Genomic DNA, 20,588 nt, shown 5'->3' with positions numbered 1-20,588 from the left:
CTGGACAAATTACCTACATTGGTTTAATCAAATGAAAGACTGAATTTTATTATGAATTTCCATACTAAATTTTATTCCACAAAAAATCTTGTACTTTCAGTATAAATGTGGATATTAGATTATAAACGGTAGGCACTCCATAATAGCTAAATTTTAAAGAAAGTTTGGTTGTAGATAAATATTGATATTGGGATTGCAACAAAAAGCAATGCTTTGTGATTTTGTACAATTCAGTTATGTATAGACAATTTATGAGTGTTAAATAGTCATATTTTAATTAAGTAATTTGTTCATTCATACCTTGCCTACTTCCCAAAATATTACTCCTGAAGCAGCTTGCAACATAGGGCAACACAGATAAAATAGAATAGACAGAAACCATTGGAAAAAGGGAGAAAGATTTATTATAACTGGACTGCAGATCAAATATATGTTTACATACATGTGTTTGCAGGGAGACCTTACACACCTTTTTGAAAACCCAATTTAGCAAAGGTCAGTAAAAAATATTTTTAATTTCTCTCTGATTATAAAGAAAGTTAGAGTCATAAATATTCAAATATTGCCTAAAATATAGAAAATGCAAGTTTTATTTTCAGGCCTTGGGAATTCTACTCTCTAGGCTCTCTAGGGATAACCACTGATAATTTGTAAATTACTTTGTACAATTTTATCACCCCCATACACATACACACACACACACACACACACACACACACAAACACACACTTTTGACCAAATTTGTTCAGTTATTTCCTTAGAACAATTCCTAGAAGTAGAATTACCACGGCAAAGAGTAAGCACTGAATGTCCTCCAAAAAGACTGGCTATTTACTTCACCAGCTTCATATGAGAGTGCCTATTTTCTCATATCGTAGGAAATTACCAATTATTTTAATGTTTTCTAATCTAAGAGGTTAAAAAAAACACATTTCATTTGCATTTCTATTATTATTAGCAGAATTGAGCATCTTTTCATGAATGTATTGGCCATTTCTATTTTTACTTTGGTGATTGCCAGTTTTCCTTTTGTGTCTTTGCTCTCATATATGTTGCAAATAATTTGTTGTCATTTATCTTTAAATTTATTAATTGAGCTTTTTTGATTCAGACATTTTTCATTTTATTGTAGTAAAATATTTTTGTTTATGACTTCTGGCTTTGATGTCATGCTAGGAAAGTTCTTTCACACTCAAAAATTACAAAACATGTAACATAATTTCATGTATTTACCTTTTGTACTTTTATTGCTTAATTTTTTTACATTATAGTATTTAATGCACCTAGAATTTAGTTTGGAGATAATTAATTTTGCAAGATTGTTAGTCATTTAACTCAACAATCATTGGACAATCTATAATTTCCCTGTGGATTTAAAAAGGTACTTTTTGATATTCTAAATTGCTGTATAAACCTGGGTCTATTTCCAGACTGTACTCTGTAGTAATTTATAATACCATGTTGTTTTGATTAATATAGCTTTGTAGAATATTTGATAGGGCACATTCTCCCTCATTCTCATCTTAAACAATTTTAGGCTGTTCTCAAAGTGTTCACTTCTATTTGAACTTTAGAATCAGTTTGATCATTTGAAACAAATTGCCACTGGGATTTTGATTGAAATTGTATTAAAAGTATAGTTTAACTTTTGAGGTAAGTTAACATTTTAAAGCTTCATTTTCTATTGTCATGGTATTGGCATTTGTGAATTCACCAAGCCTAACTCCTACTCAACCCTGAGGTCTGTTTAGCCCTCAATTTCTCTAGGAAACCACACTGTTTTTCTCCTCAGCATTGTACTCATCTTGTTATACCATAAGGGCTCTTGATTTTGTTTTCTCTCACTAGATCCTAAGCTCCTTAATAGAAAGAATAATACGCTAATTATCATTGTTTCCCAATATGAGTTCAGAGCTCAGCTCATGATTGGTCATTCAATAGATATTTGTGTTTCCTTTGCAGTCTGTGTTTAGAAACTATGACCATGACCATGACGGGTACATCTCCCAAGAGGACTTTGAAAGTATAGCTGCCAACTTTCCCTTCTTGGACTCCTTCTGTGTGCTAGACAAAGATCAGTAAGTTTTAATTTTATTGCATTTTAGTGCAACTGTCCTGAATCAGAAAATTATTATCAGAGGACAACAAGGACACCGTTAATTTACATCTTACCAGCTTCAGCCTAGTGGGTTGATGAGTCTAACTTTTCACTAAATTTTTTCTTTGTGACTACAAACATGACTCGTTGGATGCAATTGCAAGGCAGAGCATATCATCAGCGTTGAGTACAAGTGTCCATTTGCAAATTAGGTCAACTATCCATTTCCTACATTATTTCTATTGCTTCGTTCATCAACCCCAAAACTTCCATCAAAAAAAAGTAGAGGAGAAATAAGGTTAGAGCTAGCCTGATAGAGTCCTGAGCATCAGTGAACCCGAAGGCAATCTTAAAACTCACCAAGAAGTTAAGATTTTTTTATTATTATTATTATTATTATTATTATTATTATTACTTTTGGTCTTCATGAGAGCAGGTGATGGCTGCAGCTAGCCAAGACATGTCCTTGCTTTGTTTTCTTTTTTTTTTTCTTTTGCCAGCTCAAAGTTTGCCTTGATTAACAAAGAAAAAATATACTTCTCTTTAGCTTGAAAGAATTCTTGAAAAATTAGATGACTTTAGAGGCTAAAACCCAGCTCATTAAAAAAAAAAATAACGATTAAAAAATAATTGCCAAGAAAGCCTGGTATTCATAATTTGATTAATTTTTAATTGTATGAGATTAGTTTGTAGTTTTAAAATTATCTGTAATGAATTGCTGGATTTTATATTGGTGAAATGTCCAAATTATATCCAATTAAAATCCTCTAATATTTTTGTTGGTGTAAGAATTTTTAAAAAATTAAACCTGTAATTCAATACACCAAAAAAACCCTTGGTACTTTATCATAAATGTCTTAAAACCTTAACTCATTATTGTATATCTCGAACAAGGAATACTTTTTAAGTGCATTAAATTATTAGAAACATAAGCTACCTTTACAAAATAAAATTTACTTGCAAACTGTCCACATCTTCCCTTAGTTTGTTGCTATGAGTGGTGTGTACATAGAACATAAACTTAAAATCGTTTCCCAGTCTTTATTTCTTTTCTCTGCTGATTCTTTAGATGGAACTGAGACTGCCCCACCACCTATAGATATAGATCTATAGAGATATATAGAACAATAAACCTAGATCTAGATCTATCTATATATTTTTTTTCTAGAACTGAAGGTTTTAAGTGTTCATAGCTTACATGATTTATTTTGTTAGTCTTAGATACGTTGATTTTGAGAGGAAAGGGGACCATCCTGGAAGAGATTGTAATAAGTTGTTGAAGATGTGGTACCAAGGTTCAGGAGGGAAGTTGGGGTGGAGAAGTAGGTGAATTCTTCAGCCTATAGGAGTGAGCTGGAGTTCCCGGATGTGTGAGCCAAGATGGGAGAGTGGAGAGGAATGTGAGCGTGGGTCCTGAGGAATGTGATTTTGGGGACTCTTCTCCCCACACGTAGAAGCTGAAAGGAAGAAGTAGATCCTGTGGAAGAACCAGAGAAGGAAGAGCATGAGAGGCAGAGGGAAACCAGGGAAACACGGAGGTACATAGAGGAGTGAGTGTCATAAAGGAGGAGACCTGTTCCCCATGTCACATGCTGCTAGCAGGTCAACAAGTGCAAGGAATGAGAAAAGGCCACTGAGGATGTCATTGTGACAGTTTCGATAGAATGGTAGGGTAAGAAATATGAATATATGGAGGAAAGAGTAACAGAAGGAATGGAAAAAAATGCCTAATGAATGCTCTTTGAAAACTTGCAGAGTAAGAGCAGGAAGAGAGAAAAGACAAGTGTCAGAGATGGCAGCCAGATTGAGGAAAGACAGTTTTTAGGAGGGTAAATCCTGAGCAGCATATTTGTAAACAGAGGAAGTAGTGCGTGAAGAGCAGGAGCAGGACCTGGAAGGAGCAGCGTCCTGGGGAGGCTGGAGAGTGGGGGTGGGAGCATGATTTTCCCTGAGACAGGATGACTCCCAGATAGGCTTACCAGTGCCAGTGGCCTGGATGACATCAGGCTGAGCGAATTTGAGAATGGTGGGTCCAGTTATCAGTTTACTGCCTTTCTCCGGCAACCTGATTCTTGCAAAGTCTACTATGAGGCAAGGGCTAGAATGGAGATGTCCTTCTGGAAGCTACTATTCAGTAACAAAGGAGAATTTTTGTGCTGCGGTGTGCAGGACACACACACACACACACACACACACACACACATCTGCATACTAAAAAAGCCTTTGACACTTAAAGCTGTCCTATGAGGTCCTCTCCTCCTTTCTGATGTAACAGAAAAGTGAACATTGCCCACTAGCTTTTGGCCACAAAGGTTTGGGAGATAAATGATTAAAGTGTGGCAACCACTTTGCAATATGTAATTCAAAGATCCCTCTCTTCTTTGATTCTCTTCACAGGGATGGCCTAATTAGTAAAGATGAAATGATGGCTTACTTCCTGAGAGCTAAGTCCCAACTACACTGTAAAATGGGACCAGGATTTGTCCATAATTTTCAGGAGATGACCTATCTCAAGCCAACCTTCTGCGAACACTGTGCAGGATTTGTAAGTTTGTCTTCCATTGTTTTCTGTCGTACGTAGTTATTTGTGCAGCATTCTGAGAAGGTAGGAAAATGCTGCACTAAACAGAATCCATTGACCGCCTCAGATCAGAAGTAAAACATGATGGCTCCCGGAAATTGAAAATTAAATTGAAAACAAAAGCCAGATCTGCAGGTTCAGTGATGTTCTTTCTAGGAATGTAGGGCTAGTGAAGACAGAGAAGGTTGGTGAGCCCTGCGAGTGAGCGGTTTGTCTGCTAATCCCTGCTGGGAAATGTCATGCCCATGAGCCCTGGCATTCGTCACTAATACTCACAAGTGGGTGCAATTAGGGAGAGTATTTATCTTAGCCAGTTCCTCCCAGTTCTTGTTTCATATGGTGCCAGTCGCTAGAAATCCATCATGGCGCGGCTCATTAACTCATAACTGAAAAAAGGAAAAAAAAATCTTTTTGGAGGGAAGAGGAATATAATAATAAATAACATTTACTCAGTGTTGGACAATAATGAAGTCCTTCCATAGATATGAGTGTAATTAATCCCCCTAACTAGCCCACAAGGTGGGCATTTTACTCTTCCCATTTACCTATGAAGATAAAGAGGTCTAGTGAGGATAACCCCAAAATTGCCAGGATTGAACTGCCAATGATTATCAGAGCCAGGACTCAAACGCAGGTGCTCTGACTGTGAATGCTGCTCTCCGCCTACACCCCTGCAACAAGTGAAGATTGTGCATGTCATACACCCTCCCGCCCCCCGACATCTGAGAATTCTTGAACACCTAAGGTCAGCTTTGGCCCTGGCATTAAACAAAGACTCTTGGGCCCTGAACATCTTTTAGTTGATACCCAAGTTATAATAAGATGGAAAATGTAATACTCTAATTGAGCGTGGCCCAGCAGCCAAATGAATATGACTATTGCTCCTTTACCAGATGCCCGAGCTCAGTCATGTTCGCTTCACTCAGACGTCATTGTTGACCTACTTTGACCTATAGCTGATATTATGTGCTACTACTGAATTACACTTTTTCCCGTCCCATGCTTGAACTGGCTTTGGGGGGCCCAAGGGCAGGAATTTGTGTTCAAGCACACACCCCTCTGAGAGTGGGTAAATAAGAGGCAGTCATTACCTCAAAGATGGCCCCAAGTGGTCACAGCAGCTGACGTGGTCAGGGGGAGAGGCCAACGTAACCAAGCTATCTTCGTCCGCCCCGGGCAAGGAAAGCTTCTCATACTTCACCACTGGGATCGCATCACCTGACCACTTTATTGTAATATAAACACATCTTCTTTTTCATGTTTCTCTCTTATAATGGAATTTGGGGATGTATCTAGACCCGAAAAATGCTGAAGTGGGATGGGGTCATGTGTAACTCTCTCCTGCAGAGCGAGGCCCAGTGAATCTGTTCGGCCATGGCATGGCTCAGCCAAAAGTCAAGTTGAGACATTTGTCCTTTGGTGTGGTATGAGAGTTGGAAGGCCCTTATCAAATCTCAGGGCCTTAGCTCTATTCCCCGATCCTTCTGGGTGTCTCTCCTTTCTATGGAGGCATTGCTTCTGCAGAAGCAGCAAGGTCGTGTTTCTCAGGATCTTCCACACGGACCTTTCAGCTCTCAGAACCTTCCACCTCTCCCCAACCCATCAGAACAGTTTGCTGATGCTAGGTTCTTGGTGCAGCTGTGATGAAGTAGATAGCTCAGAACTTGGAATCTGGAACCCTGGGTTTTGATCTTAATTCTGCCCCTTATTAACTCTGTCCTTGACCAAGTTATTGATGATCTTTGAGTCTGTTTTCCCATCTGTAAAAGGGGTTAATTCTTACCTGTCATGTTGTTATGATGAGTAAATATCAGACATGTTACATGTCACATACCTCAGAGTAAATTTTTTTTATTTTTGGTTTTTAGTGTTCCTTGATACTTTTGGAGTTTAGTGGAAATAAACTCAAAGTTTTAATAGCCCTTTTACATTTTTCAAAATATATTTAATTTTATTGGTACAATTTAATTTGATCTTTATTCACAAATATTTTAAAAATCTGTTGGTTTTCAAAGGGATTTATAAACATAACTCTCTAAATATATCATTAAAAGAAATTACGGGGAATGCAAGAAACCTATTTTTAGACCTAGACCACCTGCTTTTGAAATAAATTCCATTTTAAGGGTAAAGAAAACAAACACACTATTTGAAGTATACTTATTTTAGAGTTAGAATTCAAGAACTGAAAGAATTTTGCTAATTCCCTTATTTTGAGGTCTGGAGAAGCTAAGTGACTTCCCTAAGGTCACATGGATCAGTAGGACCATGACTCACACCCAGGTCTCTTGACTCCCAGTCCAGTGCTCCTTACACCACAATCAGTCACTCCAAATCTTATAGCAGCCCAAGGTCTCGAATCAAAGGACTGTAGGAAATCTCCTGCACAGCCTTCTAAATGAGGTCACCCTCTCCTGTCCTTGGCTGGCATGCTGACTAGAGCTTCTTCCTGCCTAGTGTTGTCTCCTAGGTATGAAGTAAGCCTTAGCAAGCAATGCCCTGGCTTCCCCTCCTGATAGGACTCATGCTTGGCTATATCTTGTTCAGCAGTTCCTGCACCTGTGCTAATAATGGGCCACATCTGGATATTAGGATGCTTCTTAAATCCCATCCTTTCTTGTCCTAGATTGGTAGGTTTTGCTTATACACACCACACCCAGGAGCAATGGCTTCCTGTCTTTCCCTCAAGTCACACCTTCTTCTCCTTTCCCTACTTACGAGCTGTGAGACCTTGCCAAGTGACTTCACTGCTCTATAGCTCAGTCATTTCAACTGTAAAATGAGAAAATTATCATGACTTATCCCATAAGGGTATTGTGAGCATTAAATGAGTTCATATACATAAAGAGCTGAAAGCTCTGCTTCTCCCATCGCAGGAGTTTAAAAACATTAGCTGTCATCATCATTATTGTTATCGCTATTATCAAGAGCTCCATGAGGACACAATTTCTTATCACTGTGAAATTTCCCAGAAATGGGACTTTACAAATTACATAATTTCCTGGATCATCACACTCACTTTTTATAAAAAAGAAGCTAATTAGATTCTCTTGAAGATCCTTATAGCTCTCACATGATGTGATTGCTCTGCCCAGCCTCTTCCCTTCGCTGTATTGTCTCCTCTTCCAGTCATGCTGTTGCTTCCAGTCAGTTGTCTTAAGAATCCTTCTTGTCTCCAGAGCAAATGTTGCCCTGTCCCAGGAGACATTTGCATCTTAACAATGTATTCCGGAGGGCCCAATAACTTCTAAAGTTCAAAGGAATCACTCTCCACTGGTGGAATTTTCTTGTCAGAAGGAGGGTGAGGAGCAGCCTTCTTGATGGCCTTGAGTCACTTCACATTGGCAGCTATTTACTCTTCTCATAGGGCAGTGATGCCCACACCTAGGGCATTATTCCTCTCTAATGCATTGGGAATGACACTTCCATCAGTCCCAGGAGGCCACCAGCCCTGCTTCTTTCAAAATCATTTAATTAAGTAGATATCAGTCACCCAACCTAACCACCAAAGTTAGGTTAGGAGTGGGGCTTCTCCAGCTTGAGCTAAGGCCATTTAATTCATCCATACTGTATGTGCCTGGTGTCTCTGGTACCCATGTGCAAGAGCTAAGGAAGGAATGAGAGAGAACACGGTAAGGCCTCTTCTTCATGAAGTTTACGGTGTGTCAGGAGGGTGAAGATACCACCACCAGGTTGGTGCTCTTGAACCACCTGGGCAAACACTCCCTCGCCAAACTGTAAGCCCTCACATCTCTCGTGAGACATTTGTCACTTCCTACATCCCACTTCCTACTCGGTGGGGAGAATCTGGGCCTTCTCTGCATCTCCCAAAGCCCTGGCACAGGCCCAACACTGAGCAAAGGCGGAGAATGAATATATGAATAAATACTAGTTCTTTTCCTCTTCTGTAGTCTTTCAAGGTACGAATGTTACTCAGAAAATAACCTAGCAAAATACCAGTGCCTTACTGGGATGCGCTCTGCTTAGGTTGCTTCCTTTCCCTCAGTGGGCACCAAGAGCAGCGTGTGATTAAAAAGAAGGCTGAAGACAGAGTGATAAAGTCTCCCCCGTCAATTTTGCTGAGAGAGCATTATATGAAAGTCCAAGAAATGCACCAACGTCAGTTTCCAATCCCAGCTCCCATTTGGCTCCCAGAAAGAAAAGGGAAGCAACATTCCTGTTATCACCCCAGCTGGAGTGGGCTGGGAGAGGGTTCTTCTGTCCTACAGGAAGGGTGTCAGTCCGGGGCAGCTACATCCTGTTTGTGCTCCGAGAGTCATCAGCTTCCTAGGATTTCCTTCTCCTCGGCTGGCCTTGTTTTCTTTCCAGATTTTTCTTCAGGTTCCCTGACTTACCTTTGTCTTCTGTTACAGCTCTGGGGCATAATCAAGCAAGGATACAAATGCAAAGGTAAATAAATGTTCCTTTGTTAAAATTTAAAAAATGTGACATTTGGGACAGGAATCAAATTTGTCTGATGAAACCACAACAGCTCTTGGCATCATGGAGAGCTCGGGTCTTTTGGGCCACTGGCAAATGAAGAGCTAATGTGTCCAGGAAAGGACTCCCTGGAATGTTGGAGAGGCTGACTGAATTTTTATAGCTTGTTAGAATAGGAAGCAAACCACCCCTATCAACCTGCATACCTCTAGCCCCCATCTCTAAAATGTCTTGCTGATCATCAGCACACAGTGAAGGTGGGAATTCTGAAGTGGGAAAGACCTAATTCTGAAGTGGGAAAGACCTAATCAGAATACTGTATACAGGAACTTTATCCTTCAGGGGAACAAAACACATATCACTTATTTCTGTAATACATATGCATTTCCTGCCACTGTCACACAGCTATTTTTTTCTCTACTAAATCACAGATAATGATGAGAAAAGAGGGAAAACCTTAAAACTTATTTTTGTCCCTTTCAATGAATTAATTCATATGTCTCCTCATTTAATTAAAATATATAGTCAACTGAATAACTACATATGATGAAAGCAATACATAATATTAATGGGAATTTAGGGATGTGTTGCTACTTGTACACATGTGATTATTACACATTATTGGTAATTAAGAAATTGCTGAATATTTTATGCCGACGCTTTATACCGATTCCTTTAAGAATCTGGTAATTCTCTTGAAAAAGATAATAAAACTACAAAAGGAAACACTTGATCACAGGATGACTTCAGATTAATATTGTTCCCTTGTGATGCCCTTGTTTCTCCAGCCATCTTTCAGTATTTGGCCTTCATTTTGCATGAACAATGAATTTCCCTGAACTTCAAATAGAGTCATGTTTTAGTGCTCAAAAAATACATTTCCTTTAGTTTTCTGTGTCAGTCTTAGTCTAACTTGGATTTTTCTTTCAAGCAGCAAAGATACTACAGTATCTTACTGTTCAGCTATAAGTCATTAGTTTTATTCTGGTTTCTGTCCTGTATCCCCTCAAAGATGTGCATGTGTACGCACCCACGCACACACACTATTTTATGAAGACGAATATCTATTAAGTCCTTGGATCATCTTTATATATATGGTATTTTCTCTTAAAGGCACAAAGAGTAAAACAACTGAACATATCATTATAACTTGATTTTTCTATAATATGATCACAAGTCCATTTGAAACAAGACCATTTTGGGGAAAATAGGTACTGGAAATCATTAGACAGGTCTTCCTTGATGGTGAGAGACAAATACACTATTTAAAATGATCATATCTATTCAGTGAATCTAAGGGAAATGTAGGGCTCTCATATGAAACAGTTGTGTTGCTATCTTCCAAAGTGGCCAAAATTTTCTACCCCACGTAGCAATTAATATTGTACTTTCGTAACTAAAATATCCTAATGCGAAATGTCACAGAATCTGCTGTGTGTCATTTCAAAGCCATTGTCACATCTGGAACATGTCTGTTGAGCATGTGCCCACCTTGTTTTCTGTGTCTATGCAAAGAAAGGAGGCAGAATATATAATCTCTTGCCCTGGAAAAGGTTTCGGGAAATGAAGAAAAATTTTAAAATGCAGACAAATACTGAATAAAATCAGCAATTGATCTTGGGAGAGACTAGAAGCTGAGGATTTGTGCCTCATTCTGGCTTAGGGAGCCTCTTTGGTAAGAACCCCAGTCCCATGTGGTTTGCATTTAGTTTGGGGCAAAGGCAATTCCCCACTCAGCCTAGCCTCTGCTCGTTCCTCTCCAAGGCTTCAATGAATTGTGTAGAGGAAGAAGCTGAACAAATACAAGAGAACTTTAGGAACCCCAGGAAGACACGAGAGTCCGACTGACCCTTTTCCAGGCCATAGTCACACCCTGTGGGCCTGAGTCAGACTTTGAAATTCAACACAGAATCAAGGGTGGAGGAGGGGAGGGTGGGCAGCTCAAGCACCACCCTGGAAGCCCAGTCAGCACCAGACATACTTGGTTCACACTAATCATCTGTGACACTTTGGGATTTTTCAGACTGTGGAGCCAATTGTCACAAGCAATGCAAAGACCTCCTGGTTCTGGCCTGCAGAAGATTTGCCCGGGCACCTTCCTTAGGGAGCAGTCACGGGTCGCTGCCTGGAAGCCCATCCTTGCCCCCAGGTAATGTCCTCTATGTTCTTTCTTTTCCATTGCGATTTCTCTCTGCTCACCTTCCCACACCTGGACCTCTGTTGGGTTCTGAATCTAAATCTGGTCAGAATCATTATAAACACCAAGGAATTCTTCAGGGTGAGCAGCAGTGGCCACACCCTTGAGTCCCCCTTGATTCTCTTTGCTTTCAGGTCTCATTCACAGGCGACTCACCTGCAGCTAGTTTCATTCTGCCGCTGGTCCGTTCCTCTGGCACCTTGGCCCATCAGACGCCTGTTACTTGCACCAACTTCGATGGTTTCCTACGAAGCAGTCAGATGTCAAATAATCACAATAATCTTTCCCTTTCCAGTGCAGGATGAGGTGTTCGAGTTCCCTGGCGTTGCTAGTGGCCACCGAGACCTGGACAGCAGAGCCATCACACTGGTTACGGGTTCTTCTCGGAAGATCTCTGTGAGGCTGCAGCGGGCCACCACAAGCCAAGCCACCCAGACTGAGCCTGTATGGTCAGAGGCTGGCTGGGGGGACTCGGGGTCTCACACCTTCCCCAAAATGAAATCCAAGTTCCACGACAAAGCAGCGAAAGACAAAGGCTTTGCAAAGTGGGAAAATGAGAAGCCCAGGGTTCAAGCTGGCGTCGATGTTGTTGACCGTGGCACAGAGTTCGAACTTGACCAGGATGAAGCAGACATGGGTGAGACCAGACAGGATGGCGAGGTCAGTGTTGGGTCAAACCACAAATAAAATCAGAAGGAGGAAGTTGAAAGAGGCGGAGATGAGTCTTGCAGTGAGTCTGGAAGGCAACCTGGGTAATTTTGAAAGCAGAATGGTTGGGAATCAAGAAATATCACTTTTTCAGTCTTGCAATTGGCCAGATATGTGACCCTGGGCAAATGGTTTTGTCTCTCTGGACCTGTTTCAAATGTATAAAATTAAACTGGGTAAACTTAGTGAAGGTTGCCATATCTCTGTACTGAAATGATGTCCCAGGGACCCAGGATTATCGTGTATGTTCAGTGGACCAGTGTGTATACCAGTCAGCTTACTTTTACAAATTAGAACCAGGGCCCAAACACAGGGGAGCCAGTGGAAGCAAAAGACTAGTAGATATAGAAGGAAAGTTGGAAACTTTTGCCCCTATTTAAAAAAGACGCTTTTGACACCATCAGGGAGAATGGAGTGGTGAGAATCAGAGACATGGGGACTTCAAGGTTTTGTATGCCAGGATCTGCCTCCACACAAAAATTACACTCCAATCATCCAAAGGAAATTGGGAAGCATATGGAATTTGTTAGAACAAGCTGAAAATATAAATTGATTCAAGATGGACTTAGATAAATTTATTAGTCAACACTTCGTAGTGTATTAAGAAAAAGGATTGGGGGAAATTGGTGTCGTATTCCTAACCTTTAAAGCAGTGTCATGGAGGGCAGCCATTTGCCTCCCTACTGAATCATTCTCATGAACAGAATATTGGGTTAGGCAGATATCCTAGCGGATCAAGCCAGGGCGCTTTATTCTTATGGGTGGTCCTCCACATTCCACACTCTTCAGGAGACCTAAACATAGTTTTCCATGATGAGAAAAACTCCAGTGACCTTTAACCAAAATTCCTCTAGTTCCTTCCTCATTGAGGACAATTAATAAGGAGACCGCGTGTTATCGTCAGTCATGTGAAATTTATTGTTAAGTTCCTGCAGAGCCATTTTTCCCTTTATGGTAACACCAACTTTTAAAAACAGCTTTATTGAGATCTAATTTAATATTATTACCCATCTAAAGTGTAGAATTCAATGGTTTTTAGTCTAGACACAGCATTGCACAACTATCACTACAACCTAATTTTACAACAGTTGTATCATCCCCAAAAGAAACCCTGTACCAATTAGCGTCACTCCTTGTCTCCCCCATCTCACTCCCACCCTAGGCAACCAACTGATTTACTTGCTTTCCCTGTAGATTTACAATTATCAACTTTATTTTTAACACTTCCCCTACTGGTCATCGTGGCAAATATGTATTTCAGTCCTGTCCTTCCCCTTCTTCTACTGGCCTAGCACAGTTCAAGTTGGAAATATAAAAGTGAATAAGAATATGAAAGTGAATAAGAAAAAGAAACCCCCACAAGGAGGCTTTCAGAGACCAATGTTTTATGGATCATCCTTTAGGAAGCCTTGTCGTAAGCATCCTTGTTGGACTTTATATGGGAGTCTTTAAGATTTCATATGCTGGGTGGACTACACGATCTTTTAATTTCCTCTACGTCTTGAGAGGACAAAGTACTGATCATTTGAGATGATCTCTCGAATTTCTCTGATAAACTACTTTCTAGGAACACTCTTATTGTATTAAATGAGACCCAGCCGTGCAACAGGTTCTCATTCATATTGCAGGATGGCTGACTTCAGGCTGAGGACACTGAAGGCAATAATGTTGACATTTGGAAGGAGCACAATGAGAAACTCTGAATAGTCCAGCGCTCAGGAAGTTATCTGAAAAGATATCTGGACGTTTACTGCCTTGTGACACCGTGGGATCTCCCTGATTGGACTATGGGACAGAGGATTTACCCTATGAACTATTTATTTCCTCCTCCCCTGCCCTTAGGTGCCATGAAGATTGTGTTACGTAGTTGATTGTTTTCTCATGTATCTTTCTCTAGAGCCATTCATATACGGGTGAAATGAAAGCTTTTGTGCATGTACTTGATACTTATTCTCTAAACTCTGACTTTGCTTTCTTTGTGAGAATATTATTTCAGTATTTTTATAAAATTTGGGGGTATATTTAATGAGGAGTTGATTTTGAGGTCTTTTTATGTGCTTTCTGGATGGGACCAGAACTTAACATTTTCTTGAGGGACAAGGATGCTCCTCAGATCCTGGAATGCAGTGATTCTTCTAATGCCGATCTGTTGCAAGGAGAAGCTGTTTACATTGTTCTTATCATACGGTTGCTATAATGATGTGTAACAAGTCACATGTTTATATATCATGTAAGTCTTACCAATTCTGCATCACTAGGAAGCTATGACACAACCATAAAAATTCTCCTAATATTTATAATTGCCATGAGGGAAAATTAACTATACTTGTCCCACCTGACTGGAGTTACCAATCTTTCCTAAAACTTCTAAGACTGCTATTAAGAAATGTGAAAAACAAAAAAATAACTCAAGCCTTTGTAGATAAAATTTAGGAGAAAAACAAACAACCAACCAACTATTTAACAAAAGGCAAAACAACCAGCAATTTTTAAAAACTCAAAATAGTTTTAAGAATTTTGTTTGTTAAAAAATAATATTTTGGGATGTGAAAGAGAACTCTTGTGCTCTTCCTAAGAAATTGTCATCCGTAATTAAAGAACAGAGATAGAAAGCAAATCATCACAAACTCCCTTTGATTAACATTTCATCTAAAATGTTGAAGTATCAATATTGTAAATATGTTCCTCTGACCCAAAACAACTACCTGTGCGTCTCTTTCTTACAAGATAAGAGGAGAGAGAAGTTGATTCAAGATGTTCAAAAACAGATGGGATTGAGCCTGTGATCTGCTACCAACTGATCATTCAGAAACTGGTCTGCATTTGGGAGATTAAGTGTATATATTCTACATAAGGCTAAATTCATTTCTATTTGAGGCAGTCACTTCAGTTAAAAAAAAAATAAAATAAAAAATGCCTTTCTTCTCGTTTTCCATTAGGTAACTGACAGTTCTGCTCAGGAAACATCTGTTGAATACCTGCTCTGGGCAGGTCCTGTGCTAGATGCACAAAGACAAGTCATGCTTGGTCTCTGCCCTCAGGAGCTCAGAGCCTGTGAGAATTACGTCAAGATGATTGCTTAAAATACGATTCCAAAATGGATAGAAGTGATTTAATTGTGCAATTGAGAGACCAATTTGCAGAGATATTGCAAATTAAATGACGGTATTGGTTGAGGGAGCTGTGATGAAGCTGGGTAATCAGAGAACTCACTTACCATATGCCAGCACCCCAGAAGGCAAACCACCATCCCCAAATGTTGGTTCTATGTATATACACTATTTCTACTCATAAAGCCAATGAAATACATGTTAACAAAATTAAAAACAGAAAACAGCAATTTAAGTACAAGCAAACTTTCTTGTGTGTTTTTTTAATTGAAGAAAATTCAGGAAAATCTTGTTAATAAATGTTGGATTGTTCTTTTGCTATTCGGAGTAATTACTTGCCACTCAGTTTGGGTTATTTTTGAATTTTCACATATAAGAAGAGTTTTGTATTGTCAGCCTTCCTGTGACAAAGATACTAAATGTTCCTTGAGTAAAAAACAAATAAACACAAACAAAAAAGAAAATAAAGCAAACGTGTGTACATATGTATATAAATTACATGTGGGTATGTGTATAAATATGTATATACACACTCTACTATTATTTGCAGAAATTTGAGTACATAATGAGCAGCTTTATAGTTTTGATTCTATCATTTCCTCACAACTAACAGTGATTGTGATGTTTTCAATCTATCAATTTCCCATAAGGAATAAAATAAACAAAATAGGCAAACCCATGTTGGAGAAGAAAGACATTCCTCCAGACCTTCCTTTTGTAGTTTTTTTTTAAAAATATTAGTTTCAATTGTACAAAACAACATAATGATTAGACATTTACACCCCTCACAGTGATAACCCCAACAAATCTACTACCCATATGACACTGTATGTACATAGTTATTCCAATATCATTGACTATATTCCCTATGCTGTACTTTACATCTTGTAAACATATATGTATATATTTAATTTATATAGTTGACATTCAGTATTATTTTATATTACCGTGTTTCCCCCAAAATAAGACGTAGCCGGACAATCAGCTCTAATGCATCTTTTGGAGCAATAATTAATATAAGACCTGTCTTATTTTACTGTAATATAAGACCGGGTCTTTATAATATATAATATAATATAATATAATATAATATAATATAATATAATATAATATAATATAATACCGGGTTAATGTAATATAATATAATATAATATAATATAATATAATATAATATAATATAAAATAAAATACCGGGTCAATATAATATAATATAATAATATAATGTAATACCGGGTCTTATATTAATTTTTGCTCCAAAAGACACATTAGAGCTGATGGTTTGGCTAGGTCTTATTTTTGGGGAAACATGGTAGTTTCAGGTGTACAGCACAGTGGTGAGACATTTATATAATTTATGAAGTGATTTCCCTGGTAAGTCTAATAGCTATCTGACAGCATACATAGTTTTTACAACATTATTGACTATATTCCCCTACTGTATTTCACATCCCCATGACTATTTTGTAAATACCAATTTGTATTTCTTAATCCCTTCACCTTTCTTACTCATTTCCTCAACCCCCTCCCATCTAAAAATCATCAGTTTGCTTTCTGTATCTATGAGTCTATTTCTGTTCTTTTCTTTTTTAATTTTACACCAATTTTATGACAACTATTTTGAGTGGGTAGTTTAAATAATATGAAGTGCTCCATTTTAATACCTGCCTGTAATTTTATATAGTTTTTTTTTTGCTTTATAAAAATTTTATATTTTAAAGATTTTTATTAAAGTATAGCTAACATACAATATTATATTAGTTTCAGGTGTACATCATAGTTATTCAACATTTATATACCTAAAGGAGTGATCACCATGATAAGTCCAGCAACCTGATACCGTACCACGTTATCACAATATTATTGACTATATTTCCTATGCTGAATATTATATCCCCAAGTCTTATTTGTTTTATAACTGGAATTTTGAACCTCTTATTTCCTTTTATCTTCCCCCCTTTTAAAAATTTCAATTACAGTTATCATTCAATATTTCAATAATTTCAGGTATACGGCATAGAGACTTTTATATAATTTATGAAATGATCACCCTGACTAGTACCCACTTAGCGCTATACATAGTTGTTACCATATTATTGATTATATTCCCTATGTTTTTCTATACATACCCATGACAATTTTGTAACTATGAATTTGTATTTCTTAATCCCTTCACCTTTTTCCACCTGCTCCAACATCCCTCCCATCTATCATCCATAAATCTAGTACCCATCTGACACCATACATAGTTATTACAATATTATTGACTATATTCCTTGTGCTATACCCTACATCCCCATGACTACCGTATAACAACAAATTTATACTTCTTAATTCCTTTTTTCACCCATCCCTAAATCCCCTTCCCCCCATTTGGCAACCATCAAAATGTTCTGTTTAATCTATGGGTTTGTTTCTGTTTTATTTGTTTCTTTTGTTCTTTAGATTACACTTATAAGTGAAATCATATGACATTTGTCTTTTTTTATTTGACTTTACTACACTCAGCACAATACCCGCTAGGTCCATCCATGTTGTAGCAGATGGCAAGACTATTTTTTTATGGCTGACTAATAGTCCACTGTATATATGTACCACCTCTTCTTTATCCATTCAGGGACACCCAGGCTGCCTTCATATCTTGGCTTATGTAGATAATGCTGCAATGAACATATGGAAGAGCACGTCCCCACAAAGTAAAATTTTGTGTTTGTTTGGATAAATACCCAGAAGTGGGATTACTGGTCCTTTTTTGTCTCGTGTTGTATGTAGTCTTTGTTTTAAAGTCAGTTTTGTGGCATAACTATTGTTACCCCAGCTTTTTTGCTTGTTTCTATTTTCATGAAATATCTTTTTCCATCCCTTTACTTTCAGTCTGTGTGTGTCTTTCAACCTGAAGTGAGTCTCTTACAGGCAGCATATGTTGTCCCAGAGACCCCTTAAATGCTCCTCATTTTTTTGAATTCTTTTTTCTTTTTGCTGTTCTGATTGGGTGTTTTGTGCCACCTCATCTTCTAAATTGCTGAATCGATCTTCTGCTTCATCTAATCTACTGTTGATTCCTTGTAATATATTTTTCATTTCTGTTATTATAGTCTTCATTTCTGACTGGTTCATCTTTATGTTTTCTATCTTCATTTTTATGTTTCCTATCTCTTTGTTGAAGTGCTCCCTGAGAGCATTGAGCATCCTTATAACTTTGTTTTGAACTCTCAGTTTGGTAGATTGCTTGTCTCCATTTTGTTTAGTTCTTTTTCTGGAGTTTTGTTCTGTTCTCTTATTTGATACATGTTTCTTTGTCTCCCCATTCGGGCTACCTGCCTGTGTTTGTTTTTGTTTATTAGGTAGGGATGCTAGGTCTCCCCCAGTCTTAGTAGAGTGGCCTTATATAGTAGGTGTGCTATGGGGTTCAGTGGTGCAGTCTTCCTGGTCACCTGAGCTGTGCACCCCAGATGTGTCCCTTGTGTGACTCGTGTGTGCTCTCCTCTTGTACTTGAGCCTTGGTTGCTACTTGCATCTCAATGGGAAGGACTGACCCTCAGGTCCATCGATTGTGAGGACAGGCCATCACTACAGTGGAAGAATTGTGGTGCAGGGGCTGAACTTACAGAGCAGGATCTGCCTCTGTAAGCCTCTGATACCTGCCCAATGCACCTCTTGGGTGGGTCATTTTTGGAGGAAGCTGGGTGACGCTCCAGCTCATTTTGAAACTGGTCACTGGGTGTGCCAGTCCCAGGGCCACCTAGGAAGGGACCTGCTGCAGGTGAAGTTTAGCCGCAGCTTGGGCCCCACCGAGGGCCATCCAGCAGGAGCCACAAAGAGATCTGCAGATGGCTGCCATCTGCGCCATGCTTGGAAGGGCCTGGAGAGGGCAAGCCGCGTACCAAGGCCGACTGCTGCTAGTGCTGGGCTTAGGGCTGCTCTGTCAGAGGTACAGAACATGGTCAAGCCAGATGCTGCTTATTTGGGTTTTGTGAATCTTTGAGAGACCCTAGGAAAGTCTGCAGCATGAGCCAAGGCAGGAGGTTTGTACGAAAAAGCCACTGGAAATGGCCTGGGTGTGCCTGAAAGTTGGGTGGGGCGGGGTATCAAATCACCAGGGCGTGGCGAATGAAGGGCATTAGCAAACTTGATGGAGAGTCAGATAGTCAGATATGGCGGCCGCTTGCGTTTGCATGCTGGGAAGGGGGAGGGCTCAACAAAGAAAAAATGGCTTCCGCAAGCTCCTCGGTCTGGGAAAAAGCTGCCTCTCCTGCTGTCTCTGCAGACAACTCAGTTCCCAACCATATGTTCTGGCCACCTCTCCAGCTGCTGCCCCAGCGCTGGAGTTCAGAGCCAATGATTCCGTCGGTGGGTAAGTCTGTGCGCCGGTCCCTTAAGAGGAGCACCTGGAACTCCAGCTGCCCTCCATTTCACTCAGCTATAGTCTCTGCTGGTTTACACAACCAGACATTATGGGGACTTCTCTCCATGGCACAGGAACCTTGGGTTGGGGAGCCTGATGTGGCACTTGGGACCCTTTGCTCCTTCGAGGGGGAACTCTGTCACTGAGATATCCGTCTGATTTTTAATGGTCACACACAGGTGTGCGACCAGCCCATTCTGCATCTCTGCCCCTCCTACCAGGCTCGAGGTGGCTTCTTCTGTATTCCTTGGTTGTAAGTCTTTAGTTCAGCAAGATTTCAGGTGATTCTCAATGATGATTGTTTTGTAGTTTACTTGTAATTTTGATGTGGTCATGAGAGAAAGTAAGCACAGCGTTTACCTACTCTGCTATCTTGACTGGACTGTATTTTTTTCTGTTTTGTTTGTTCATTCTGTTCTTTAGATTCCAAATATAAATGAGATCATATCGTATTTGTCTCTCTCAGTCTGACTTATTTCACTTAGCATATCTCTAGGTCCATCCATATTATTGTAAATGGTAAGATTTCATTATTTTTTATGGCAGAGTAATACTCTATTGTATAAATGTACCACAATTTCTTTATCCATTTGTCTATTGATGGGCATTTCAGTTGTTTCCATATTTTGGCTATTGTAAATAATACTGCAATAAATATAGAGGTGCATATATTTTTTTGAATTAGTGTTTTGGATTTCTTCGGATAAATACCCAGGATTGGAATTGCTGGGTCATAAGGTAGTTCTATTTTCAGTTTTATGAGGAACCTCCATACTGTTTTCCACAGTGGCTGCACCAATCTGCAATTCCACCAACAGTTCATGAGGGATCCTTTCTCTCCACATTCTCGCCAACACTTGTTGTTTGTTGATTTGTTGATAATAGCCATTCTGTTGGGTGTGAGATGATAGCTCATTGTGGTTTTTATTTGCATTTCTCTGATGATTAATGATGTTGAGCATTTTTGCATATGTCTATTGGCCATCTGTATGTCCTCTTTGGAGAGATGTCTACTCAGGTCCTCTGCCCATATTTTTAAATTGGATTTTGTT

The 20,588-nt window shown here is 39.2% G+C and overlaps 1 protein-coding gene across 5 annotated transcripts in view; it reads left to right on the top strand.

Annotated features, from left to right (window-relative positions):
* Positions 1 to 15,581, top strand: part of RASGRP3 (RAS guanyl releasing protein 3) — a 93,774-nt gene extending 78,193 nt beyond the window's left edge. For all 5 annotated transcript variants that reach the window (XM_033125561.1, XM_033125559.1, XM_033125560.1 and 2 more), the window contains 6 exons: positions 1,963 to 2,078; positions 4,496 to 4,643; positions 9,053 to 9,089; positions 11,143 to 11,268; positions 11,612 to 11,976; positions 13,653 to 15,581. In XM_033125561.1, coding sequence (XP_032981452.1) covers positions 1,963 to 2,078; positions 4,496 to 4,643; positions 9,053 to 9,089; positions 11,143 to 11,268; positions 11,612 to 11,976; positions 13,653 to 13,661 — 801 coding nt within the window. In that variant the 3' untranslated portion in view covers positions 13,662 to 15,581. The remainder of the gene's footprint in view (positions 1 to 1,962; positions 2,079 to 4,495; positions 4,644 to 9,052; positions 9,090 to 11,142; positions 11,269 to 11,611; positions 11,977 to 13,652) is intronic.
* Positions 15,582 to 20,588: the final 5,007 nt, after the last annotated feature.

The sequence above is a fragment of the Rhinolophus ferrumequinum genome, chromosome 13 (assembly GCF_004115265.2).
Source record: "Rhinolophus ferrumequinum isolate MPI-CBG mRhiFer1 chromosome 13, mRhiFer1_v1.p, whole genome shotgun sequence".
Lineage (NCBI taxonomy): Eukaryota > Metazoa > Chordata > Mammalia > Chiroptera > Rhinolophidae > Rhinolophus > Rhinolophus ferrumequinum.
The sequence above is the reverse complement of the archived record's forward strand: the minus strand, read 5'-3'. Positions and strand labels throughout refer to the sequence as shown.